The sequence below is a fragment of the Cuculus canorus genome, chromosome 16 (genome assembly GCF_017976375.1).
Source record: "Cuculus canorus isolate bCucCan1 chromosome 16, bCucCan1.pri, whole genome shotgun sequence".
NCBI classification, from domain to species: Eukaryota; Metazoa; Chordata; class Aves; order Cuculiformes; family Cuculidae; genus Cuculus; species Cuculus canorus.
This window is the reverse complement of record NC_071416.1, coordinates 4,181,750-4,208,545: the sequence shown is the minus strand read 5'-3', so window position 1 is coordinate 4,208,545 and position 26,796 is coordinate 4,181,750. Positions and strand designations below refer to the sequence as shown.

At 48.4% G+C, this 26,796-nt stretch overlaps 1 protein-coding gene across 2 annotated transcripts in view; it reads left to right on the top strand.

Annotated features, from left to right (window-relative positions):
* TOX2 (TOX high mobility group box family member 2) overlaps positions 1-12,685 on the top strand; it is a 159,135-nt gene extending 146,450 nt beyond the window's left edge. For both annotated transcript variants that reach the window (XM_054081821.1, XM_054081822.1), the window contains exons 6-9: positions 3,119-3,199; positions 4,652-5,059; positions 5,952-6,082; positions 11,651-12,685. In XM_054081821.1, coding sequence (XP_053937796.1) covers positions 3,119-3,199; positions 4,652-5,059; positions 5,952-6,082; positions 11,651-11,687 — 657 coding nt within the window. In that variant the 3' untranslated portion in view covers positions 11,688-12,685. The remainder of the gene's footprint in view (positions 1-3,118; positions 3,200-4,651; positions 5,060-5,951; positions 6,083-11,650) is intronic.
* The last annotated feature ends 14,111 nt before the right edge of the window (positions 12,686-26,796 follow it).

Below are 26,796 nucleotides of genomic sequence, written 5' to 3'. Positions count from 1 at the left end.
AGAGCTGCCTTTACACAGAGGATTCGTGAGAAGTTTTGTTCGGATCCACTCTTCCCACGTCAGCGCAGCGTTTCCCCAGCAGCAGGTGGTGGTTTCGCTGCTCAGTGTCCTCGATGGAGCACTGTGTAGGTGCAAAAAGCTCCCACATGCAGGGCAGGAGACCCTTTGGGGTGTTTTTTTTCCAATGAGGGTGTTGAGACAGTGACCCAGGATGCCCAGAGAAGTTGTGACTGTTCCATCCGTGGAGATGTTGCAGTCCAGGTTGGATGGGGCTTGGAGCAACCGGATCTAGTGGGAGGTGTCCCTGCCCATGGCAGGGGTGGAACTGGATGTTCTTTAAGGTCCCTCAAACCCAAACCAATGTGTGAATCTGCAGTCATCAACCAGGTGATCCACCAGGAACCTTCCAAAGTTGGAGAGAGCATCAGAGGAAACACCACCTGGGCTCACCCTCTTACCCTTCTCTCTAGCCCTGCTCTTGGCCACAGCCGGAGCAGGAGCTGGCCCGAACAGCATAGAGGCTCCTCCTCGGTGTGAACCCTCTCTCCCTTCGAAGGCTGCCCCTTCCCAGTCTTGCTGCATCAGATAGCACCCAGCAGCGCGTTCCAAATATGAGTGAGGCACTGTCTGAAGAAGATGGGGGCAGACAGAGTGGAAAAAGAATTAGAGGGTGTAGCAGAAAAAGCATGTGATGGGCATGAAGTTAGGCACAGAATTTATTGGTTACTCATTTATTTGCCTTTAGGTTAAGGAAGTCTCATTTGCCTGCCCTCTCGCTGTCCATAAATTGCAGGTTTTTCTCCAGACAAATCTTCCTAATAATTGAATTTGTCTCCACGTAGCTGTGAATACTTTGATTTCCCACTGTCGCAGCCTTAAAAAAAAACAAAAAAAGCAAAAAATGTATTTTCATTTTGCTGTAGCAGAGGAAAAAAGAAATAATATGTTTTCAATACATCGGCACCAGCTCTGGCCACTATTATTCTGGCCTGAGACACAGGAATTTATATTTCATTGCTGTGCAGGCATCAGGTGCCGCATTTAAGACCATCTGCTTGCAGCAGAGCTGACAATATTCCAGAAGCATTTGGTCAGACACGTGGTGTGAACGTTGCGGTTGTCGTGTGCAGGGACAGGAGTTGGACTCGATGAGTTGGGGTTGTTCAGCCCAGAGAAGAGAAGGCTCCGAGGAGACCTTAGAGCGACCTTCCAGTACCTAAAGGGGCTACAAGAAAGCTGGAGAGGGGCTGTTTACAAAGGCTTGTGGGGATAGGATGAGGGGGAATGGGTGTAAACTGAAGAGGGCCAGATTTAGACCAGACATCAGGAGGAATTTCTTCACGGTGAGAGTGGTGAGGCCCTGGCCCAGGTTGCCCAGGGAAGCTGTGGCTGCCCCATCCCTGGAGGTGTTCCAGGCCAGGTTGGATGGGCCTTGGGCAGCCTGAGCCAGTGGGAGGTGTCCCTGCCCATGGCAGGGGGTGGAACTGGATGAGCTTTGAGGTCCCTTCCAATCCAAACTATTCTATGATTCTACGATCCTGGTGGATCCCTTCCAGCTCAGGACATCCTATGATTCTCTGGTGGACACCATTCATTCCTGCTTTACAGTGAACGCTGTAGCAGTAGCAGTGGTGTCATTGCGATGGGTGAGGAGTGTAGAGAGAGGTAATGGCTTTTATTAGAGGAACCGATACAGTTTGAAGAAATAGTTGCTTTTCATGGGCAAACTCTTCTTCAGGCTGACATTTGAAATGTAATTTTGTTCTGAATGGAGCACATGTAATACAGTCTGAATACCATAAAGCCAAAGACAAACTTAGGAAAACACTCCGTTTCAGAAAATTACCATCGGAGACCTGCAGCGTGTCAAGTCAAAATGTTTCATTACGGGAATCTGTCAGATTTAACAATGAAAAGAAGATTTTCCAACTATTTTTAATAGAGTTTATCTGCACTGATTTTAAACTGAAATTCAAGTTATTCAAAAGCTTAGCCACTGGAAGGTTATTTTCCCTTCAGAGTCAGCGTCTGGGAGGTTGGGGTGTGGCCACGGACGTGGTAGTTTGCAGGGAAAAGGAGCTAAATATCCTCGCCGGGCTTTGGCGTCTTGATTGTTGAAAGCTGTTGTTTTTAACACAGAATTTGCAATGTATGGAAATCTGTTCTAATTGAAATCAACTTTCAATGTGCCGCTCGAAGAAGGCTTAGAGTTTGCGGCAGAGGAGAGGGCTGGTGGGTATTTTTCTTGGTAGTTTCTGCCTTTTTGCTGAAATTCTTAGTCTGCTTCAAAACATTCTTCTCACTTGCTCAGTTTAATCTGTTTAACCCCGTGGGCACTCGCGCTGCTTGAGACAGGCTGGATCGCACCATTAGTTTTACACACATGGAGGACCAAACTCTGAGCACAAAGGCGTTGAGCACTGTGAAACATCATGAAGCGTGTCTCGTTACAGGGGAGAGATGGAAGAATAAACAATAATTTACTCTTACGAAGCTTTATTATTTTTGTTTCTTAGGGTAGCAAACTCTCCGTGCTGTGTCCCTGCAAGTCCTAGCTTCACAGGTCATAAGTTTAGGCAAAAATCTCAGCTTCTATATGATGAGAAAGCACTTCCCAGCTGTCAGGACTGCGAGAGAAGAGCTGGAGTTTTGAGCTCTAAAGGCTTAATAAAGGGAAAGCTAAGAAAGCGAAGGAGTACTTTAGGATTTCTGAAAGTCTCAGCTTTTTTCAAGTTAGTCCTATCTTTTGGGGATTTTGGTCCTTGTCTTGCTCTTCCAAGAGCATGAATTGCACTCTCCCTGGGTTCCTGGGGGAAGTGATTTCATTGAATTCACTCTAGAAAATCAGGCTTACAGCAGATGTGTATAGATATCTGCCTAGGCATGCAGACTGCTCTGCTCTGTGATACCTCCAAAATCCCAGCATGGTCCAACCCAGGGGTTGTATTTGCTCGATTTGGGGTAAATTCCTCTTCAGCAGAAATGAAGTTTTCATGTCCATGTGCAGCAGGGATTGCCTCAGCGGAGGAGAATCCCCCTGAGCAGGCAGCCTGCAGCCAAACCCAGCTGCACCCTATTCTACTTTATTAATTATTATCCATTGCTTTTTTTTTTTCAGGCATACAAGAGGAAAACAGAAGCTGCAAAGAAGGAGTACCTGAAAGCCCTGGCAGCGTACCGGGCCAGCCTCGTCTCCAAGGTACAGCTCATGGTTGCTGGACGAGGCAATGCTGACTGGGTTGCAACTCACAGGTCTCACCAGGGAGGAGCAGGTTTATAAGAAATAAGAGTGTAATTACGCTGTCAGAGCTGATATCGGTGTTAGCCACCTTCCCAGGGAGCTGAAAGAAATGCTCTACAGTGTGGTTAGGGTGGGTGCCAGGCTGCCTTCTGCCTTTAGCCCCCTGAAAACGAGACCCCGCTTTGTGTTGTCTTCATCAGCAGGTGGTAGGCAGGGGAGAGAGATGTCCCTGCTCAGGGATACGAGGTCCCTGCTGCCTGTCCCCGTCACCGGTGGCTGTTCCTGGTCAGTTCTTGGGGTGGGAGTGCAGCAAAGGAGGGAGTGACTGTTAGGGCAGGAGGCTAAGGCTCACTGTGGGTGACACCGCGGACTGGCCCAGGAGACGGTGCTTAGGGACATAGTTTAGTGGTGAACTTGGCAGTGCTTGGGTAACGGTTTTACTTGATGATCTCAAAGATCTTTTCTGACCTGAACGTTTATGTGATTCCAAGGTGACACCCCAGCCCTGGGCCCACCAGCTGGCACTGGGCAGCAGCCAGGTGCCAGAACCCTGCCTGCACCATGGTCCAGGCACTTGGGCTGTTCAGGCTGCTCAGGACCCTGGATCCTGCTTTTCCTGTGCACACTCAGCTGTGTGCAGGGATTTGAAGGAGTAAAACCCATAACTGGAGGTTGATGAGCTTGTGAGCACATACATGGTTAATGCACTGCTGTCAGGCAAAACCCAGCAAGCCTAGTTTGGTCCCTAATAGTGAACTTTCAGGGGATTTTAAGTTCATACAGCAACTCCCAGTGCTGCAAGACTGCACCCGGGGCAACATTGTTTGAGTCAAAAACCAGCATAGTGTGTGTGATCCTGGCTGCTGGGTGAGAAAGGATGTGGAGTATCATTACAGAGCCCATCGCAGAACAAAAACCTCATTGTCCAAGCCAGAAAATGTCCTGTCCTTCTTCTCTTTGTCCTGCAGAAATAGGCCACCATTATCCTGTGCATTATAGACCCCACCAGGGCTGCAGGAATGCACAGAATTAGGAAAGCAGAGATTTTACAGTCCCATTCGGTCTCTGTTGCAAGCAGAAGTGATATTTTCACACACCTATGTGGACCTAAGGACTGAGCTGCAGGCAGGTAGTTTGCCTTCACATCAGTTAATGCCCCTCCAGTGCTCCAGGCTCTGCTGAAGGCACGGTTGAGTTACTGGACTTTAATTTCCCATATGTGGATGCTGCACCCAGCCTGCAGTCACCCGGTGAGCCATGGGGCTGGAAGTGCGTGTGCCAGGTGGTGGCAGAGGAGCAGGAGCCACAGGGAGTCCTTGGGTAGCTCAGTTGGACAGATATATGTCTCGAGACGTGTAACGATGTTTCCTCCCTTCCTTCCTCATCCCCCTCCATTCTGTTTTCCCACAGAGCTCTGCCGACCAGGGGGAGACAAAAAGTGCCCAGAGCAATCCACCTTCCAAAATGATTCCTCCCAAGCAGCCCATGTACCCAATGCCACCGCAGGCTTCCTCGCCCTACCCCGGCCTGGGCTCGTTCCTGTCCCCATCGGACCTGCAGAACTACCGTGGCCACCCTCACCCCAGCCTCTCCCGGACCCTCACCTCCAAACCCATGCTGCCCAGCATCAGTGCCTCCCCGCCACCCTCCTTCCAGATCAGCCCCCCCCTCCACCAGCAGCTCTCCTTGCACCACCCGCAGAGCTCCCTCCTCAGCCAACCCCTCAGCATGCAGCAGGTCCCCCAGCAGCCCCTCCTGTCCCCACCCATGGCACTACAGGTACAGCCCCCCATGAACGCCTCGCCTCCTGGGCAGCAGGTAGGTGCTCAGAGGGTTCGCTCTCTTTTCCCTTTTCCCCTTGGGTCTGTAAGTTTCTGGATGGTTTGGGGGATGTTGGGTGTTGATGTCATCCCCAGGGGAGTCTTCTTCAAGGACAGGTTGGATGGAGTTTGGAGCAACCGGATCCAGTGGGATGTCCTTGACCATGGCAAGGGGGTTGGAACGGGATGATCTTTAATATCGCTTCCAACCCAAACCATTCTATGATTCTCCTGGCTCCATCACCTTCCAGATCTCATCCCTTCAGGGTGATGTATTCAAGAGTGTTGAGCTGGGAGCACAAGCACCCCCGCAGATGGGGTAGATGTGTGCAACTAGAGCAATAAAGGCTCCTTCAGTGGGAAAGCTGTAGGAACTGGGAATGCCCCTGGTAAAAGTTCCTTGTGCACACGGTATCTCAGCCTTGTCTTGGGGGGATTGGTTACTGATGGTCATCTGAAACAATGGGTTGAGTGGTCAGTGAGAAACCCTTCTCATGGTATTGCTGAGTAATCTAGAAGGTCACGGAAGGAGGATTTGGAAGAGCGTGGAATAATAGCAGGCATCCAGGGGAGTTGCCAGTAGGAGAAAAAGGATGGAAGAAACATGAGCAGGGACACCTCCCACTGGATCAAATTGCTCCAAGCCCCATTCAGCCTGGCCTGAAACACCTCCAGGAATGGGGCAGCCACGGCTTCTCTGGGCATGTTGGGGAGTGTTGATGTCATCCCTGGTCCCATGGGTGGGAGGCTGGAACCGGATGGGCTTTAAGGTTCTTTCCAACCCAAACCATTCTATGATTCTGGGGTCGTGTTCTTGCAATATTATTAGATCTGCTCTTTCTCCTGCTGTATACAATCCTGTAACCCTTCCTTTCCTTTCCACCCTGCAGGACTTCTCACATATTTCATCTGAGTTTCAAAACAGTGTTGGACCCCGTTCGCCTGGTGCATCAAACCCTCCAGGAAGCACTGAGTGGGACAACGACTACCCCAGCAGAGAGTGTGGAATCAACCACTGCAGGCCAGTAGACAAAATAGCACATTGCTAATGCACTTTCTATTACCTGAACTTAACAGTGTACAGTAGCTGAGAATCTGCCTTAAAATGTACCGCAGGCTGATAGGCTGATGGTCAATGAAGTTCAAGGTTTCCTCTTCTCTATAGGCTCACCGAAGTGATGCTATGGAAGCAGGTAGCTTAGAAATCATAGATAAATTCTTCATTGGGCGTGAAACAGTTTCCTCGTTTTTGTCTTTCCATCCCATTAGCAATGGAGAAGTTGGACATGCCTCCTTCTTGAGCAGGCCAGGGAAGCCCAGTCTCCCAAACAGAGTTCCCGGAGATTTGAAGGTGTCCGTGGCCATAAGCAATGTCCTTGTGTTCCTAAGTGATTGCTCTTATCGCTGAGGCCACAACACCCCATAGTTGCCTCTATAATGGTTCCCTGTCAGTACTGGGGTTTCACAATGGTCGTGTCCAAAGCCTCATCCTCCACACAATGAGTCACACGATGCTCCAGCCGCCTGCACCTCGCAGGAGAAGACCACAGACATCTGCACGGTCCTTCTCCCATATGCTCTACAAGCTCTGGCATGTCTGTGCCAGCCCAAAGGTCCCTTCAGTGCTGCTTGGATTCTCCAATAAACAAATACATCAGGATAGTCTCAAAAACGGGGAGCAGGGAGAGCGTTAAAGCCATTTCCAACCTTTGCCTAACGCACTGCTCTTGGCTTAGCAATGATAATTTAGAGGCTGCTATTGTGCTCTGGAAAACAGGCACGTGGTTTGCTGGGAGAGCAGGTAGGGAAGGAGGCTTGGTAGCTTCTGAGTATTGTTTGATTTGCTTGAAGTACTGGAACATAGCACTTTCACTGGAGATAATAGCAAGCTCCCAGCCTTTTCAGAGCACAGCTCCTGTCTGTGCCAGCAGTGCACTTACAATTGCTGGGCTGGGCACAGACTGTACAGACATTTATTTATTTCAGGGAAATAAATAACTTGCTGAGCCATTAGGATATTCTGCTGTCTGCCTGCCTGAAGGGCTTCAGCTACGTGGAGTGGCCAGAGACCTCTGCATGGTCCTTCCTGAAGTCTCTGCAGACAACCCAAAAGAGGGAACCTGTTTGGGACTCGGTGCTCAAAGTCCCTTTAGATGCTGTGGGCGAAGTGCTAAGGATGCTTGAGGGTTATAGCACGTGGATTGCAACGTCCAGAGGTGCTGAACAGAGGCAGCTCCCACAGAAATTACCCCCCTTAGAAATAAGCATCTTTACTTAGGGAATCAGCTGGGAAAACGCTTGATTCCCTCTGCAAATCCCACAGCCCAGGCCCCATGCAGAAAGCTCAGGGCACTCTAGAAACAGGTGAAATGCTCCCGTAGTAGTCAGGATTGAGTTTTGTGTTGCTAAAACAAGCTCTGTGACATCTGGCTGGAGTGCCGTATTGTAAGCAGAGGGCCCATGCAATTCATGATCAAAGCTCATGCATTTCATGCCTTTGTCACAGCAGAAATATCGAATTTCACGGGTTTATCACAGCTTCCTGGAAACAAAAATCATTCTAAAAGCAGACAGATTATGCAGAGACTTCCAGATAATTATTGGAGTAGATTATGACAATGGACTTAGATGGATATAGATCAGTACTGCAGAGAGTGCTTAGTGCATGGAAAAATGTTGTAGTCTCTGTTAAGGGAGGAGCCCGTCTCCCGTGAACAGAGACACACGGACTGCTGGCAGCCCAGCTCCCAAAGCTGCCTGTTTCTTATTTTATTGTAAAACCTGGTGCGTCAGCAGCGCCCTCACCTCCTTCTCACCCCAATACTTGCTGCCCAAGTGCGCTGTGTTGCTTGGAGCAGCCACACACACTTGTAGGACTGCAGCCCCAGTGAGTCTCCGGTTACACTCATGTCAAGAAAAGAGATGATCTGGTTCTCATCATCTTCCTGTCTGCATTGCTTTCTCCAATGTACTTTACGCTAATTTGCCAGCAATGTTCAAAGTTACTCTTGGGTTCCTCCATGGTGCCTTGCCCTGAGCTAGGGGTGAGGATGCAGGATGAGCTGCGTGCCTCAATGTCCCCGGCCACCAGCGAGGCTTAGGCAAAGCAGTGAGAAAGGGAAGGCAGATCTTGTTGTGTTTGATTCATCGGTTCAGTTTTAAGTATAATTGGGAAGTCTCTGGATCATATAATTGCCCATTTCAACCTCAAAACTGCATCCAGCTTAATTGCAATTAAAGCAACATTTTAAGGAGCAAAGTCAGCAGTTGGCTGGAAAGAAAAGGGATTTTTTTCTGTTGTGATGTGGTTCATCTGTACAGTCCCAGATTCCTGAAAGGGAATATTGTACCAGTCTCCCTGGCACACAAGCAGTCCCATCTTGCTCTTGGGGTTAGGATTTTTATTTCACGTCTGACCTTGCTATTTCTTTAACTTCCAACATATGTTGGCACTGGGTTAGCTGGGGTCAAACCTCCTAAGCTTATATTTCCCTTCATGTTTGTCATGCAGACAAGTTCTGAAAAACTAACAAGCTTGTCTTGCTCTCTGTCTTCTCCAATTAATAAGGAAACTGCTGTCAGTTTTGTTTTCCCCAGCCTATCAGTACTAGTTAAAATGCCATTAAGTGATGCTTCCTCCCTTATGCCCCTCAGATTCGAAGATCCTGTGAGCAGCCACTCTTTAATTCATAAATCAGCTGTGTTAGAGAGAGAGTTTTAAATGTTTCTTAGCTCATCCTCTCCCCGTTCCTAATGATTTGTGCTTCTGAAATCCATCCAATTTCCCTAGCTCTTTCTGGGCTTAAGCCCAAGCTCTCCTACGTTGCTAGCAAAGACATGGGTAGTGTTTCTCAGTTCCTGCTTAGTACATGACTATCACTTCCCACAAGCAACCGCAACGTACTATTATATTGCTCTTTGCTATCGTATCACAAACTACTTCTCCAGTCTCCTGTCTCCCTCACCTGACAGCCTCATTCCTGCTCTTTCCTCGACACCCGCTGAGTCTCGATGTTTTCTCCAAGGGAACTGGCTCACCAGTATCAAGGGTGCAGCTTGGTTTACAATCACTTGCAAATCTTTCTTAATTCCTTGAAGTACCTCACTTGTTTTGTTCTGCACTGTCTTCCGATCACAACTCTTTCCATACCAAAGCTTCAGGCTTTCATTTACATTTGTCTCCTAGCATTTAGGTCCTTCGGTGGCCACACTCAACTGGATTCATCTCTGTGTCCTTTCTCTCATTTGCAAGGCATGGATTAGGTTCTTTTTGGACACCATCATTTAGCAACTTTTCTCCCCTCTTCCCACTCTCCTTTGGGCTGAAAGATGGGACAGCCAGTTATGCCTTGTCTAGACACACAAAACTGTGTACAACCACTTCGTCTGGATGCTTATAACCTCACTAATTCTGCTAATGATGAAGTGATCCTCTCCAAATTAGGGAATCTTCCAAATCAGGAACTAAATGAGCAAACGCTGTAAAAAGGCAAAGATAGACCATCACAAATGCACTTAGTTTGGATTCAATTATTTACAGTAATACTTTGTAAGGAACTGGGAAATGTTCTGTAGCAGATTTTGTAAAATTAATGAAGTTTTAGTGCTGGAATACCTCTCTGCTGCTCAGTGGCACTAAATCTTTGCTGAGAGTAGTAGGGAAGACTCTGCATTTTAAATGTAAATTATAAAATGTGGGGATTAGCAAAGTGCAGGTTCTTCTGTGCTCTATCAGAAGACAGCTCTATCAACAGAATTACCTTGCTGTCTGCTATTCCCCTATTCCAGTCTTAAGCACACTCACACCAGAATCTCCCAAAGCTTTGTAATGTTCTTCACCATCTTTTAAAGCCAAGATGTCTTTATGAAGTCGATGTTTCCATCAGGTCTGTGTACATGATGAAAACTGTTAAAATGACTGGATTTCAGAGCAAAACTACATAGGACATCAACCAAGGGAGAAAGACTTCAGCCACTTTTTCTCTTTACTATGTCGCAAGGGGGCATGTGGGTTCCCTTTGTAGGACACTGATGATAACAAGTTAAAAGTGCCAGCCAGCCCATGCGGGCGAAGAGACAACTCTCCACAGCCAGCTCTCTGCAGCCTACTCTCTGTGGTGGCCAACTCTCCACAGGACAACTCTCTGCAAGACAACTACACATGGGACAACTCTCCATGGGGTCAACTCTCCACAGGACAACTCTATGCAGGAAAGCTAGCTATGGGACAACTCTCCATGGGGTCAACTCTACACAGGACAGCTCTGTGCCGGAAGCCCCAAGTGCCTGGCAGCAGTGGAGAGGTCGAGAGGCATCTGTCAGACCACTCACTGCCTGGCACTCGCTACTCCCCACTGCACAGGGCAACATCTGCCAGACCATTCAACGGCAGGCACTTGGGCTCCCAGCAGAGAGTTTTCCCTGCAGAGAATAAGCCATGTAGAAGTGTTCCTCGGACACTTGGCCATGGAGAGTTGTCCTAGACCCCCACACAGAGGATTGAAGCACTGGGTACTACCGGCAGGGAGGAGAGCGGTGATACATACCTGCACACCTTGCTGTAGAGCCAGCCACACGTGGGGTGTCTCAGTGGTGTAAGCTGGCTTCCCTCTCCAGGACACACCTAGATCTCTTGAAATCAGTGTCATCGCTTCAATAGTGTGATTAATTCAAGATCAGATGGGCCAGGGATGTGCAGAGCACACAGCCTGGCTGCTGTCCCACCAGCCCTCCTTTGTAGCCTCCTGCGAGTAAGGCAGCACCGCAGTCTTCCTTGGGTTCCTTGTACCTCCTGCCATCTTCATGAGACTCATGGGGAAGATCAACTAATCCTGTTATCTCAAAGGATTTTTTCCCCTGACTCCCTCATTATTAATTTTTCTCATTCTACTTATTTTGGGAGAGGAGGAGAGAGGCATCATGGAGGTGGTGTCTCCTGTTCTCTTGCTCTTCAGCCATGAAACTTACTTTAATCCTCCTGGACACCTGCAAGCCTCTTGGGGCAGAAGCCCCTCAGTCGTTTTTTTGAGACCCCCTACTCTTTATGCAGTGTCCGTATGACACACTTTATCTAAAAGCAAGTATAGATTTTCTAAATCTCCATGGCTTAGGCTAAATACAGTGTGAGACAAAGAAGGTGCCTGGTGGCCTAGGAGCTGATTCCAGGCACAGTGCTCCACAGCACAATGGTGGAGCTGGTCCCAGCATCATGCTGGTATGCTCTGCAGGGAAATCCAGAATTGTCTCTCCCACTGGAAGGAACTTATGTCTTCTTTGTAGAAATTCAGAAGAAATAAAATTGCACCAGGGTCTCACTCTTGAGTACCTTCAGCCTTGTCTAGTGTGAAGTGCCCTGCCCATGGCACAGGGATTGGAACTGGATGATCTTTAAAGTCCCTTCCAACCCAAACCATTCTATCTTTCCATGATTCTATGGTACATCTCTGCACATCCGTCCCTGGGTGCAGAATACTTAATGTTTTGCTTTAGGGCGTGCCATAGAAACCTTGGCATGACTGAAAACGAGTGTGCAAATGCTCATTTCAGGTCCTCCTCTGCCTGTCTCACCTGCTTCTCCTTTCTCTTACAGCATGCTGCCAAGGGACAAGGCGCTCTACCTCACCTAAAACTCAACATCTCTTTTCGAGGAGGCTCAGATGAAGGACACTTGAGAGGGTCTACCTTACAGACTACCCGGAGAGGCACCGAGCAAGTCGTACGGACGAGAGAGCTACCACTGCACCTCGTCGCTGGCTTCGTTTCCAGGCTCTAAGAGCAGTTTTCTTTGATTAATTTTGAACTCTAAAGTCTACTTTCCGTGGAAGCCCAAAACCTCATAAATCATGAAGAACAAAATATATATATATATATATATATTAAAAAAATAAACAAACACAAAACCAAGAGAAAAAAATAACTAAGGACACCATTTTTCTGCTTGCCATCAGCTTAGCTACAGACTATTTTCCTAGTGAACTGCTTTTAGATGCAGCATAAGCCTAGGTCTGGTGTCCTACAGCATTAGGCCAGCTCAGTAGGAGGATGCACTCTTTTTGACTTGCTAACAGCACTAAACTTTGTGCAAGAAAATGTGAAGTTTGTGTGAATATTGTACATGCAAAGGCCTTGGATGTCTGGCGAAACAAAAAAAAAAAAAAAGCATACAAAAAATAAGTAAAAACTATTGCTAAGTAGGTGGGGGAGAGAGCAGAAGGCAAAACCCGAGAGGAAAAATGTGAAAAAGATGATGAAAATATAATTTGTTGGATAGTTGTAAGTAGTTTACTAAGTGTTTTAGAGCTGTGCTAAAGACATCTTTAAGATTTTTTTGTGAAAAAAATTAGTAGTTTACTTTATAGTAAAAGCATTTTATATTAATTGTAGCACATTTTTTAGTTATACATGGAAGGGAGATGTGTATTAAAAAAAAAACAACAAAAAAAAAAAAAGCCTGCCAAACTTGTTTCTATTATTTGTACAGCAAGAAATGGACAATTTATATCCATGTTGTATGGCATTATTATATTTTTTCTGCCATATGTCCATCTATTTAAAAATTGCTGACAATGATTTTAGTCTATTTATGAAAAATTAGAGAGCATAATTACAGTTTCTCATAAGGTGCATTTTGGGTTTTTTTTTTTTATTTTTTATTTCAGTTGATGGTGCTGCTTTCGCAGTGCCCGGCACATTCAGTTCACAATGCTTATCTTACCTTTCTTTATAATAAAACATATGAAAAGTAGAACTGAACCAGTCTCTCCTTATTCTGAGGGCACACCCTGGAAATGTTCTAGCCAGCGAGGTCCATGCCTTGTCCTTGTCCTTCTCAGATTTCCCATCGCTCGCTCCCATTTTCACTTGCTTTCCCTTTTGCAGAACCACAGGATGGTGGGGTTGGAAGGTCCCACTGGAGCTCATCCAGTCCAACCCGCTCTAAAGCAGGGTCACCTCCAGCAGGTTGCACAGGAGCGCATCCAGGCAGGGTTTGAATCTCTCCAGAGAAGGAGACTCCACACCCTCCCTGGGCAGCCTGTTCCAGAGCTCCATCACCCTCGCAGGAAAGAAGGTTTTCCTCGTGTTCAGGTGGAACTTCCTGGGCTTCAGTTTGTGCCTGTTGCCCCTTGTCCTGTCGCTGAGCACCACTGAGAAGAGCCTTGCCCCGTCCTCCTGACCCCCACCCTTTGGATATTGATGAGATCCCCTCTCAGTCTTCTTCTCTTCATGCTAAACACACCCAGGTCTCTCAGCCTTTCTTCATAAGAGAGACCCTCCAGTCCCCTCATCATCTCTGTGGCCTCTGCTGGACTCTCTCCAGTAGTTCCTGGTGTTTCTTGAGCTGAGGAGCCCAGAACTGGACACAGGACTCCAGATGCGACCTCCCTAGGGCAGAGTGGAGGGGGAGGAGAAGCTCTCTCGCCCTGCTGGCCGCACATTTCTCCATGCACCCCATGATACCATCAGCCTTCTTGACCATTGCTGGCCCATTGTCAGCTTGTTGTCCACCAGGATTCCCAGGTCTTTTTCCGCAGAGCTCCTTTCCAACTGGTCAACCCCTCTCCTGTACCGGTGCAGGGGGTTATTCCTCCCCACCTTGCTCTAGGCCAATACTGCTTCATGAAGCACACCCTGACCATCCCCAGCAGTGAAGGCCACCACTGAGCCGTGGCAGGCAGGTGAGCATTTTTCTTTCATTGTCATGGAAGATGCAAACTTTACACTCCTCAGAGGGTACTTTGCTTTCTCAAGCAATGACTGTTGCCCTATGCATTTGCTTACAAAACAATCCCCTGCCCCAGCCCTCCTCGATCCTCCTCCCTTCTGCAAATCCTTGAGCAGATGGAAAATGTCCTCACAGACATGAGGGTCACTGAGCTGGCTGGTGGCTGCTGTCGGGTGCCCACAAGACCCCCATTTCCAACTTTTCCTAGGATGTTCACAAAAAGGGTGGAAAATTCAAGTTGCATAAGGATGGAGTTGGCATTTCCATCTTTCCATAGAAAGGATGGAAAATTCAAATGGCATAAAAATAACACAATGTGAAATTTCACACCCTGGGCCACCTGCCTGGAGGAGACCTATGAATTAATGCACCATTTTAAGCCCATTTGTAGACACAGCTTGGCCATAGGAGTCTCACCGCATCACGTCACGACCACAAAAGTTACAGTCATTTAGAAAAGGCCTAATGTCTTCCACTGTGCATTTAAATGGAAATGTGCTTTGGAGCATGGTGGGTTTGGACCAAGCTATCCTCAGCAGGACCCCCCTGGATTCTGGGAAAGGTGGAGACGATGGCACCATGGCAAGGGACAGCAAATCCCTGGAGCAGCAGGACCCCACAGAGGCTTGCAGAAATCCAGGCAAGTCACAGACTCCTTCTGTAATCAGCCTGACATAAAATCTATGTTCTCCTCCACTTCTGAGGCCATCACAGTGCTGTTGCGAGGCGATTGAGTGGCAGTCCTCTCTGCTGAGAACATTTGCCTTCTCAGCGTGAGAGAGAGAGATGTGAAATCAAGATGTGACTCTGGAAATCAACTTTCATTAGAGCAGTTACACTTTTAACCCCGAGCTTCCTCCTCTCTGCAAGTATAAACAGAAAAAGTGATTGTTCCTCATCCCATTGACTGTGAGGATTCTATATTTTACTCTTGTATAAGCACAGCAAAATCTTATTGACCCAGCACAGCTGCTGTGGAGATGGGTAAGCAAGGAGAGCTGCTGGATCAAGCTCTAAATCCAGCAGTCGTAGAATGGTAGAATAGTTTGGGTTGGAAGGGACCTTAATCATCCAGTTCCAACTCTCCTGCCATGGGCAGGGACACCTCCCACTGGCTCAGGCTGCCCAAGGCCCATCCAACCTGGCCTGGAACACCTCCAGGGATGGGGCAGCCACAATTTCCCTGGGCAACCTGGGCCAGGGCCTCTCTACTCTCATGGTGAAGAAATTCCTCCTTATGTTTAGTCTAAATCTGCCCCTCTCCAGTTTATACCCGTTCCTCCTCATCCCGTCACTACAGGCCTTTGTGAACAGTCCCTCTCCAGGTTTCTTGTAGCCCCTTCAGGTACTGGAAGGTCACTATAAGATCCTCTCAGAGCCTTCTCTTCTCCAGGCTGAACAACCCCAACTCTCTCAGCCTGTCCTGGTACGGGAGGTGCTCCAGCCCTCTGATCATCCTTGTAGCCTCCTCTGGATCTCTTCCAACAGTTCCATATCCTTCTTATGTTGAGGATTCCAGAACTGGATACAATACTCCAGATGAGTGTCATCTTCCTCACTAGTGGCCACCATAAGGCCATGAAGCTTTCCTTTTATCTCCGTCATTTTGAGTCATTTGAAAATAAAACAAAGAGCATAATAAAGCTTCCTGAAGAGCAGAAGGAGCAGTAGCATCTCAGCCCAGCTTGGCTAGCAAATGATGAGCAGATAATTACTCTGCAATATCAGAGACAGGAGATTTCTTCCAAATATGTAATTATTAAAATAGGGGGAGGGAAACAGGACATTGAGATGAAAACCTATCTTGAGTTATCACAGCAAGGAGTTAGGACTTATTCCAGGGAGAATTTCTGAAATGTTATTTTGTTTATCTGTGTAGCAGGTAAGTGGCCTTGAGACTCTGAAATCATAGGGAAGCCTTTTCCAGTCCTAGGAGATCTGGAAGAGGTCTTCGGTGGGAGCATCACATTCCACCGGGTCTCTCTGCTTTGACTTTTCTCAAGGAAGGTGCCCAGCAGCCCCATGGACATGCACCGCAGCAAGCTGCATCGTCTTTGTGTTGTTGTGACAGTGGATTTGAAGCCATTCAAAAGTCTCCACAGAGAAGGTCTCCTTGGTAGCCAGGTGACTTGGCCAGTTTAGGAAGGACTGTGCAAAGCAATACCTGTGCTTTTAATGACTTTCTAGCCACCTACCAGCATTACTGCGGGCTGCCTCTGCTTGTCTGTAGGTGGGTGATGACAAAGGGTTGGTGGTTGCCATGGGGCAGCGAGCAGGACACAGCGACCAGTATCCAGCCATGGTGGTGCGGGAGCCACCTCGGAGATGTAGGGCAGTTGGCTATTATAGAGGCCAGGGCATTAATGAGAAATTGTGAGATGTTCCACCCCACTTTAATCCCTACTAATCTCTAAATTTGCGTGATGGCAGCTGTGCTTAAACAGTATCCCAGCTGCTGGCTATTTGTCGTGGACCTGGAATTACTCCAAGGAAGCAGCTGGGAGATGAGCCTCCCATCCACCATCATGGTTGGTTCACAAAATGCATCCACTTTCCACCAGTGGGTGGGCGGGCAGGCAAGGGAAACCATTTGTGGTCAACAGGCCAGACAGCGACGGCATGGCCGGGTGAGCCTCTCCTTGATCTGGACTCCTGATCTGTTATTAACTTTAGTAGAAGATGGGGCAGCTGAGTCTCAAGAAGAAGTCCGGTCACCCCTTGCACCTCAGGGCAGGGTCAGCTCTTCCTAAACTCTCCCTTTGTACCAAACCTCCCCTTAAAAGCCTTTAAATTCCAGGCAGCTAACCTAAATCTCTCTCTCCCCAAAGCACATCCCTCACTTGTGAACACAGGGAAGAATTTATGGCTCTTCTAGTTGTGCTAATTTTTTCCATATTTGAAGAAGGGTATTGGCTCCCCCTCACCTCCTGTCCTCCCCCCTGAGCAGCTGCAACTGCAGAGGTTGTGCTCCCAGGCAGGATGAGCTGTGGTGCTTCCACTTTTGGTCAAGAAGCACTAGTGAGGTCCTCAAAAGGCTCCAAACCAGCTTTGGGGCAGAGGACTCCCAGGGCAGGTGTATTCTACAGAGCCACGGGGGAGGCAGGACCCAGGCGTGTGTTCCCAAGCTTCGGGCTAATGATGGAGAGAGAAGTTAAGAGGCACGGGCAGGGAGAGACCTGGCTAATTGCCTTTGGTTTATGAAGACATAATTAGCAGCACTGTAGGATGTAATGGGGAGTTTAACAAATCTCATTAGCGGGATCTTGGTGGTGTTAACTCTTCAAGCACAGAAATATAAAGCTCCAAGCTAGCCCAGGCAGCCTTGATTGGGATGGGATGGGATGGGATGGGATGGGATGGGATGGGATGGGATGGGATGGGATGGGATGAGATGGGATGGGATGGGATGGGATGGGATGGGATGAGATGCCTTCCAATAGCAATGCCCAACTCTCATAGAAGCAGGGAACCCCACCAGGATCCCACTACCCCACTTGAACACAGCCTCCCACATGCCCACACTGTCCCATGAGCTGGTGGTGTGCAGAAAGGGTCTGGACTTTTCCTGTGGTTTTAACTTAAGAACTACTGATGCCCCAGCAGCACTGGGAGGACAGTTTTTCTTTGTTAATTCTGTGTTATTATTATTAAGATGATGGAATGGAAGGGAAAACAGTCCTGACAAGCAGTATTGAAAACTTTACGCAAGAAAGATCAAAGGAAAGGACTTCATTTAACAAATCCCAGGACCCTGACAACCACGGCACGTGCTAGGAGCAGAAGTCTTTTGCCAGCCCCAGTGAGATCCTGGTCCTCCACCGAGGGCAGCCCTGCACCTTGTCAAGTATGCCCGTTCCCTAAATATCCCATCAGGGTCAGGGCTGCCGTGTGGTGCTGGTGGTGACAGCAGTGGTGCTCACCATGCTCCTGCTGGAAGCAGAGTGATCAGATCTAGAGCAAGTCCACGGTGAAGGAAACGTGCAATGGTGCTGTGACCCAGCTCTTGGGACAGCCCCCAAGCACAGAGCTGGGACCTTGAGCTCCAGCTCAGCACTGCCGTGCAATCAGGCTATAAGTTTGTATGTCAGACCCAATGTTGGCTGCTCTGCATTTCCAGCTCCTCACCCCAGCCATACCTGTGCTTCACAAAAGTGATGGCCACCATCAAATACTTCCAGCTGTGTCATGATCCATACCATTGGCACAGGTGTGGATTTGATGAGGTCCTCTCTGCACAGTGCAGGTGGCTGAGTTAGTTGGGATATTCTTCAGCATGAGAATGGTGAGGCACAGGAACTGGGTGCCCGGGGAAGCTGTGGCTGCCCCATCCCTGGAGGTGTTCCAGACCAGGTTGGATGGGGCCTTGGGCAGCCTGAGCCAGTGGGAGGTGTCCCTGCCCATTGCCGGGGGTTGGAACTGGATGATCTTTAAGGTCCCTTCCAACCCAAACTATTCTATGATTCTATGAGTCTATGATGTGAGCCTCATCAATGGGACCCACTGCCCACCACCATCACCATGTGATGGAAATGTTCTACCCATCAAGCAAACATGATATGATGCAGCTTTGCCATGTTTCTGAGGCGAGAAGGACCCAAAGGAGAGCTTGTGTCTTGCTGTGGTGAATCACAGCCAGTTTGCTTCCATTTTGTACGCTTCACCCTGCAATGGGAGCTTTGTGTGGCCCAACCCAAAATGCTCAGCATCTCCTCAGCAGCCAATCACACAGTGCAGAGTGCAGGCAAAGTACTTACTCCAGTACACAAGGAGTGCAAAATTATCCATTTGAACAATTATTTTTGAAGAAGAGAAATGAGAGAAATAACAATTCTTCTGGATTAAATACTGTGTTGGCCAGAAGGGTAACTTAGATTCGAGATCAGATCTTTTATCACTGTATCCTCAACTCCTCTTGACTTTCAACTGCAATTCGATAAGTCAGCGTAATACCTGGCACAGTAATTGTTGTAGATTTTATTCCTAGTGGGGTTACTTTATTTCACTGCAAGCACATTAGAGAGCTTTCAGTTGCTCTGCCATTATTATTTGTAGGGACAGAAGGTCAAATAATGCAGAACTTGCGCAGCGGGTATTTTTGCAGATGATACTGGTGAGTTCATTTGCAGGTATTCATGCAGCTCATGCAGTTTTAGCTTCCAGCCCACGAGTCTTTTTCTCTTGTTTCCCTTTCCCTGGGTGATGGGGAAGGGAATTTGGCTCACCAATGCTGGTGTTTATCTGCCAATCAAGCTGGGCTGGGGCTAAACTGTGACAAATATCTAAGCAGAAATGGCAATTCCCCTCTAGATTAGACCCTGATCACCCATGGGCTGGTTGTGTCTCACTGTAGCGTATGGCTCCCCCCATCCCTGATCCAAACCCACACTGCAGTCCTATGGGGAACATCAGGACCACAGGTTGCACCCTACAACAAGAGGGAGCAAGAGGGATCGAGGAGAACTGGCAGGAGAGCTCCACACGAGCTTTCGGACCCATCTCTACTGCAATCAGCTTCGTGCAATATCCCTTCACACCCCATGCATCACCGGCAGCAGGAATCTGGTAGCTGGATGTCCAAAGCCAGGCTGCCTCTCTCCATGCTGTTGAGGCACACATGTAGCGTGGAATCCTTTCTGTTTCCTGATTAGCAGCTTGTAACTCTCACAATAAAGAGGAGGGCTGGAAGAAGGCCCAGGGAATTGGGATTTCTCCAGGAGACAGAACGGCTTGGGGGAAGTTAGCAGAGAAACAGGATAAAAGCATTTCAGAACATATTGAACCTTTTTTCTTTTGCTGGAACACACAGACGCTCACTAGATACCGGCTCCGGAAGCACTACGCTGCAAGTAGATTTATTGGCTTGGAGAACAGTTTATACTAAATTTTTTCTCTAACAATTTACACAAAATATTTCTGTAGTTAAGTGGGGAGTTTTTGTAATTAGAGCCTTATTTGACGCTTTAATTGTGGCTGGTCTTTTGGCAGAGGGCTTGAGTAATACCGCCCTTTAGAGGGTTCGTGCTGCCTCCCACTCACCTGGACAATGGGAGATACAGAGAAAAAAAGGCCACAAGCATTCCCTTACTTTTTCTGCCAACACTCTGGAAACTGCAGATGTAGAGGCTCCTCCAGCTTTTAAAATTATCGAAGGGAAAAGGTGGGACAGGATGGACTTAAAGGTCTTTTCCAGCCTCAAAACATATCTCCTGGAGTTTCTCACATCATCTCTGAGCAAGCGTTGTGGAGGACCACGGCTTTGCTGCCCTCTCTAGGGAGAGCCAGCCTGTAAAGTCAGGCTGAATTACTGAAACCCAGAGCAAGATACACTGATTACCACGGACAAAACGCACTTTCACCTGGGTGGGCAAGTCCCGTCTTCCCCACCGGAGCTTGAGCTGCGCTTACCAGGGAGCCAGCTACTTGCCAGGACTGCCCCCTTCCCTGGCACCAAAATGCTGGCTCAAATACAGTGGGAAAAAATGTCACCCACAAAAACTCCCCCGATTTTGGGGCATATTTCTGCCAAAACAGCGTGGGCACTCAGGACCTTTCTCACTAGCTGCTATTTTCACTAGAAACAGGCACAGACCAAAGCCTACATGGGGTTTGGGGCTACAAATATCAAGAGAAAAAATAGTTAAATATGTTACTTTGAATAGTTGGAAAGCAATCTAAATTTATGCTGGAAAACAACTACATTTACAGATTAGGAAATTTTGATTTCTTGACCCCATCAGCAATCCAAGGCTCCCGATCAGGAGTTTCATGTTTCTAGGTTGTTTCCTTTTCTTTGACCCCTTCATAACACTGAATGCATTAAAGCAAGAAATGCTCAAGAATTGATTTCTTTTCTTTTCTCTGCACTGGAATGTCTTGACAATTCACTTTTTTACTGTTCAAGTTACCATTTTGACACAGTTGCAGGCATTATTTAAAGCTATAGCGTTGAACAGACTCAAAAACCTGGAGAGAATAAGTCTCCTCTTCCCCATAAACATTTGCCATCCATCCCTTTGTATCCTCATTCCTGGCACACAGGGAGAGAAAGAGAGAAATAAGAGAGAGAAAGGAGGAACTAGAGACATGAATAATTTCTTCTTTCTCAAAACCAAAAATGAAAAGAAATTGTGAATAAAGAATGAGACACAAACTTTAATTTTTTTTTTTCTTTCATCTAGAAATTTCCCATGAAAAGATAATGATACACCTCTACTGCATCCTTCTCTTCAGTTCCTCCAACGCACATATCCTTTCCCTCGCAGCCCAGGCAGGAAAGCAGGGGACAGCAGAGCCTCCCAGGGAAGCAACCGAAAAGCCTTTCGGGTGCCTCTTGTTCTGGATTTGCATAGAGGTTGGCACACTGGAGATACAGCCTCTGCAGGATGCTCCATGTGGGGCAGCCATACAAATAATCAGTCCAGCTCTTTAAGAGTGGAGCGAGCACAAAATGGGTCTTTTCTTTCATGCTTGGATATTCTCCTTGGGGAAAGTGTTGCTTCACTACAATGAACTGTGTAACACTGCCTTTTGCAGGTGGAAATAGTCACGCTGTGCTTGAAGTCAGGCAAGGAAGGCAACTTTCTGAAGGACATACCATGGCAGAGCCTCAGCCCACCTGCAAGCTCAGCTCCTGAACCCTTCACCAAGTCCACTAAGAGCCGCCAGCCCGGTGATGCTCCTGCATGGTCTAGTATAAATAAAAGCAGGTGAGGGTCTTAGCCGGTATCATAGAATTATAGAATGAATAAAGTTGGAAAAGACCTCTGAAATCATCAAGCCCAACACCACCGTGTCTGCTAAACTGTGTCCCTTAGTGCCATGGCGACACATTTTTGAAGGTCTCCAGGGATGGAGACTCCACCCCTGCCCTGGGCAGCCTCTGCCAGGGCTTCACCACTCTTACAGTAAAGAAATTTTTCCTAATATCAAATCTAAATCTCCTCTGGTACAACTTGAGGCCAATCCCTCCCATCCTATCCCTTGTTCCTTGGGAGTAGAGCCCAGCACCCACCTCCCCACAACCTCCTTTCAGGAGCTGCAGAGAGCGATGAGGTCTCCCCTCAGCCTCCTCTTCTCCAGGTTAAACAGCCCCAGGGCCCTCACTGCTCCCACAACCCCTGTTCTCCAGACTCTTCCCCAACTCCATTCCCTTCTCTGGATGTGCTCCAGCCCCTCAATGTCTTTCCTGGAGTGAGGGGCCCAAACCTGAACCCAGGATTCGAGGTGTGACCTCACCGGTGCCGAGCACAGGGGGATGATCCCTTCCCTGCTCCTGCTGCCCACCCCATGGCTGATCCCAGCCAGGATGCCATTGGTCTTCTTGGCCACCTGGGTGACGGCTCGTTCGTGTTCAGCTGTCGAATGTCACCTCCAGGGCCTTTTCCACCAGGCACCTTTCCAGTATGAAGTATAATCTCAGCATTAGTTTTGTCACACCCTGCGATGAGCAGGCAGGAGCCAAACAAGCGGAGGCATTCCCACGTTCATGCTCAGTGCTGCAGGTACTGGTGGAGTCCATGGCGAACAGCCTGCAGGATACAGACAGGCTCACGTGCTCGCCCAAAATAGCATCTCCCAGCACTGCTTCTGGAGACACAGACCACCACTCAGATGGGATATCAGCTTCAGAGACGTACAGCAGTACTCCAAGCTCACTTAAAGTCCTGCCTTGTCTTATCAAGACCTAAGTATTTGCCCTGGGATAAGCTCTAAGTGTATCAAGAACAAAATCCCATTAAATGCTGCCTGCCTGGGAACTGGCTTGACCTTCCCATGCGTCTCCATCTCAGAGGTCCAAAGAAACTGTTTGGCTGTGACAAACAAACCTGAGCAAGGGTTTTCCTCGAAGCTGGATGGTATCGTGAGTGCCTGGATTGCGGGTGCTCAGCTGGCGGTTCCTAGAGAGTCACAGGAACCTTCTGTTCATGCAGCTTTTCACTCTTCTTCCTAATTATAATGTTTTAGGCATAAAATATGCTCTGGGGTTTCAAGCAGCAGTCAATCTAATGTACTGCCAACGTGCCTTCGAATGCACTCAGGGCTCTGCAGGGCAGGGCTGGGGGGTCACACAGGGCATGACTGTCACCCCACCTCGCAGGCTGCTGCGGGGCACACAGCTCACATAGTCACTGGATTTTTTATCCACACATCTCTTTAATGCTCATGGTGGGGGAGAAGAGCATTTCAGAGCCTTGTTAGTGGATTTGTAGGGACCTCAGTGCACCAGGTATCACAACAGCACAGCTCTGTCCTGGGTTTCTCAAGGCTTCTCCTCAAAGCAGTTTGTCTCTATGGTCCTCTTGACCTTCTCTACCCTGTGTCCTTTCAGGTGCCTTGCAAGCTCCTCAGGGTTCTCATAGACACAAGGCTCAAAATAATGAGGAAAATGCATCTCCAAGCTTTCAACCACATATGACTGTCTGCAACCACGTTTTGCAGCGCAATGGTTGAGCAGTACCGCTTGCGCTCTGCTCTGCCAGCCCCCAAAACACAACTGGTTGTGGCCCAGACAGCCACCAGCCAGTTACGCTCACTTTTGTGCTGGGTTTACACCTGGGTGAAAACAAAACCTGGTCTCCTCCTGCAGCGGCTGTGGTCTTGTGACAGTCCCTGTCATGTAGTGGCCTTTACCCTGCGGTGGTCCCGTGTCCCTGTCTTGCTGCAGGAGGCATGGGTGCATGCAAGCATCACCGCGCTGTGCAGGACAAGGTGAACCCTGCACCCCCTTCCATGCTCAGTACTCAGCTGAGGTTTGTTGGGGGGGTCAAACATGCCCACCCCTCCTGCTTTTCATTGCTTTTCCTTTCCCCCCTTGCAAGCTTGGCATTTTATAAACCCAACCCCATAATCGCCCTGGCATGAGGCTGTGGGAGGCTGCTGCCGAGGACTGGCTCAGCTGGCCACCCTGGGATGGACACGGTCATCCTGCCACAACGCTTTTCCTGCTCAGGTTTATTGTTGCCATAAATCAAAGTTCTATTTGATCGTTTGGTGTCGTATCACCTCTATTTAGCCTGAGGGTATCATGGAACATTTACAACTCTCTAATTTTCTTTATTTGGGTCGTAACAACACCTTTTAGAGACATCTCAAGGGGCAACAAGATGGGCAGGCCCCAGTTCATTCCTTCCTGTGGGAGAAGACCACACTTTGTAGTCAGGCTCTCAAAGCCACCAGGCAGCAAGTGCAGTGCAGGACAAGGTTTGCTCTGCCCACAGACCCACACTGGAGCCAAGGGGACATCAGCTGGGAGGCTTTCCTGTTTTCTCCCTGGATTTTCCAACTAACACCAATGCATTGGGTTGTGCTTGACTGCAGGTTTCTCCCTTGTGTGCTCTCCTCCTGCATCACTGCTCCTCTTGCTCACTTTAGCGCCCTTGATCCAAATTCCTCGAGGTGCTACACAGAGCACCCTTCTCCCAGCCTTGCCACCCTGTCCAGCCCCTCTGTCCCAGCAAACACAGAACTGGGATGGACATGGCCTAACAACAGCTGGGAGGAGGAGAAGAGCCATTCAAAAACTCAGAATAAGCTCTTTGCTGAAATAAACCCTCATGAGAACCCAGCAAGGAGCAACCAGGCACAGAAGGACCACTTGCCACAAGCCTTAGGTTGGGATGCTGGGGCTATGGGAGAGGTAACGAGGGACATGATGACCAAAAAAGGCTGGCGAAGATGAAGGGCTCAACCAAGTGCTGCCGTTTTGGGGTTCGCAGACGGTGCCCCAGCCCTGGTTATGCAAGCAGCAGGACAGAGGTTTCCGGTGATATTTGTAGGGGGAGGTGGAGCCCCCAAGACGCAGAGGTCCAACTCCCCCCGCAGACCTTTCCACTCACTGTTTGACGGCATTTGCTTCTGGGTTTTTTTATCTTGTGGTTTGAAACAATACAGGAAGGACGTAGGTGTTTGTAAGAAGAAAGAGAAAGAGGAGGGGGAAGGGAGGAGGGCTCACCAGCCACCACTGGGCTCCTTGGTGGGTGTCACTTGCTGGAAACTATTCGCCCACGTGCATTATTAAAGGTGATGAAATTAATTTGGGGGAGAACAGAGCAGAAAAGGGTCAGGTTCCCACCAAAGCTGGACTAGGAGGAGCAACGTGCTCTCATGAGTACCCTCAAACATTGGCAATGGGTATCCTCCAGGGCAGGCTGGTTCCTCTTAAAGATCTAAAGGAAGATGCTGATGGGGATGACCTGGGAATGCAGAAGAGACAGAATGAAATTGAGGAACGAGACTAGCCAGGAGCATGATGAGGTGTAGGCAGCCCCTACCAGCAATGCAAGGACTGTAGGAGGTACAGGAGCGTGCAGAGAGCCTGAGTTCGATGCTGCCAGGAGCTCAGCCGCTGCGGGCCAGCCCCCAGGGATTTGCCATGAAACATTCAATGGCCAAAGGAATGGAGTTTGCTGTTGCAGCCTACATAGGGCTCAGCAAATTATGTCAGCCGGACTCTGAGCACTCAGGAAAGAGTGAAAGCAGAGTAAGGAACAGAGGTGAGCACTGCGTCTCACCTGGCAACAGGGAACATGGCAGCGAATAGGTTGAAACCAGTAGCACTCTGGTCAAACTCTGTATTTCCACCACAGAGCCACATTCTAATATTTCTCCTAAAGCAAAATAAAAACAAATAGTTGTGTAAAATCCCCCATATTGTGTACAGAATTCCCCCTTAACAAGAAACCCCACCAGACCACCATTAGTTTGAAAATTTCACTTTGGAAAAACATTGAACTGCTTTTTGGAAAGATGTCCTCTTCTTCAAAAGTATTTCATTGCATCCATATTATATTACTCTGATGTAACATAAGACATTGGACTTATACCATGACTGCACCAAATGTTCTCCATGAGAAACCCCTCCAGGCTGCACAAAGCACTGTGCCTGATCCCCAAAGTGCTGGGCAGCCCTTACAGGTGACCATCCTTCTCCTGTGCTCAGCCTGCCTGGGAAGCCAGGCACCCAATTTGGTTTCCCCTACAGGGTTTTATCCCTCATCCACAGCAGGACCATGGCACTGCAGCTGGGCTAGAGGAGAACAGCAGCACCTTAGTCCAACCACACAGCCCTGGAACCAACACAGAAGCTCAGCTTTGCTTTAGAATCCCCAAGCAGTGACACCCAGGCACTCGGCGTGACCCCCATCCCTAAAGGAGGGACCCCAGCACTGGAAAGGGAGATGGCAGGTCTCCAGGTGGGATTTGAAAGGTGTATCACTGCTTCGGTGACAGGAAAGCTGTTCTCTCGAGCGGTGTTATCTCATCTATTTTGCAAATACAAATGTGATAGAAATCTGCAAAATAAGGAATATGCATTAACTTCTGAAAAGTTTTGACTACATATCATTATCTGTAATTTCACTGCTTTGATTTGCATATTCATAAAAGAAACACATAGCACGGATGTGTCAAAGGCTTTCAGATGAACACGAACAAAACCGGCAGACTTGCAAGCTCAGTTCTGAAATAATTGCCAAGAAGCCTTCACTTTCCCTGATGTTAGAGTGTTATTTTGTCCTTGAGCTTGCAAAGCACTTCCTAGGTTCTGCTCCGGTTTGCTCAGCTCTGAGGGTGTGAGCAAGCGCTTTGGCCGGGCGATGATCTTTAAGGTCCCTTACAACCCAAACCATTCTATATGTGCCTTTATGTGCAGGAAAAGCATCCCAGCTGGACAACACGCATGGTCCACAAGCACTAGCAGGACAGCTTGGTGGGTTTCCAGCCTGGATGCTGTTATGTGGGCTATCCCAGCTTCAGCAGCACTGAGCATCCATCCGCATGTGAGGAGACATGACAAGAATCACAGAACGGTTTTAGTTGGAAACCTTTAAGATCATCAATCACAGAATCACCAGGTTGGAAAGGACCCACTGGATCATTGAGTCCAACCATTCCTAACACTCCCTAAACCATGTCCCTCAGCACTTCATCCACCCGTTCCTTAAACACCTCCAGGGAAGGCGACTCGACCACCTCCGATCCAGCCTTGCTAAGTCCTCCACTAGATCATGTCCCCA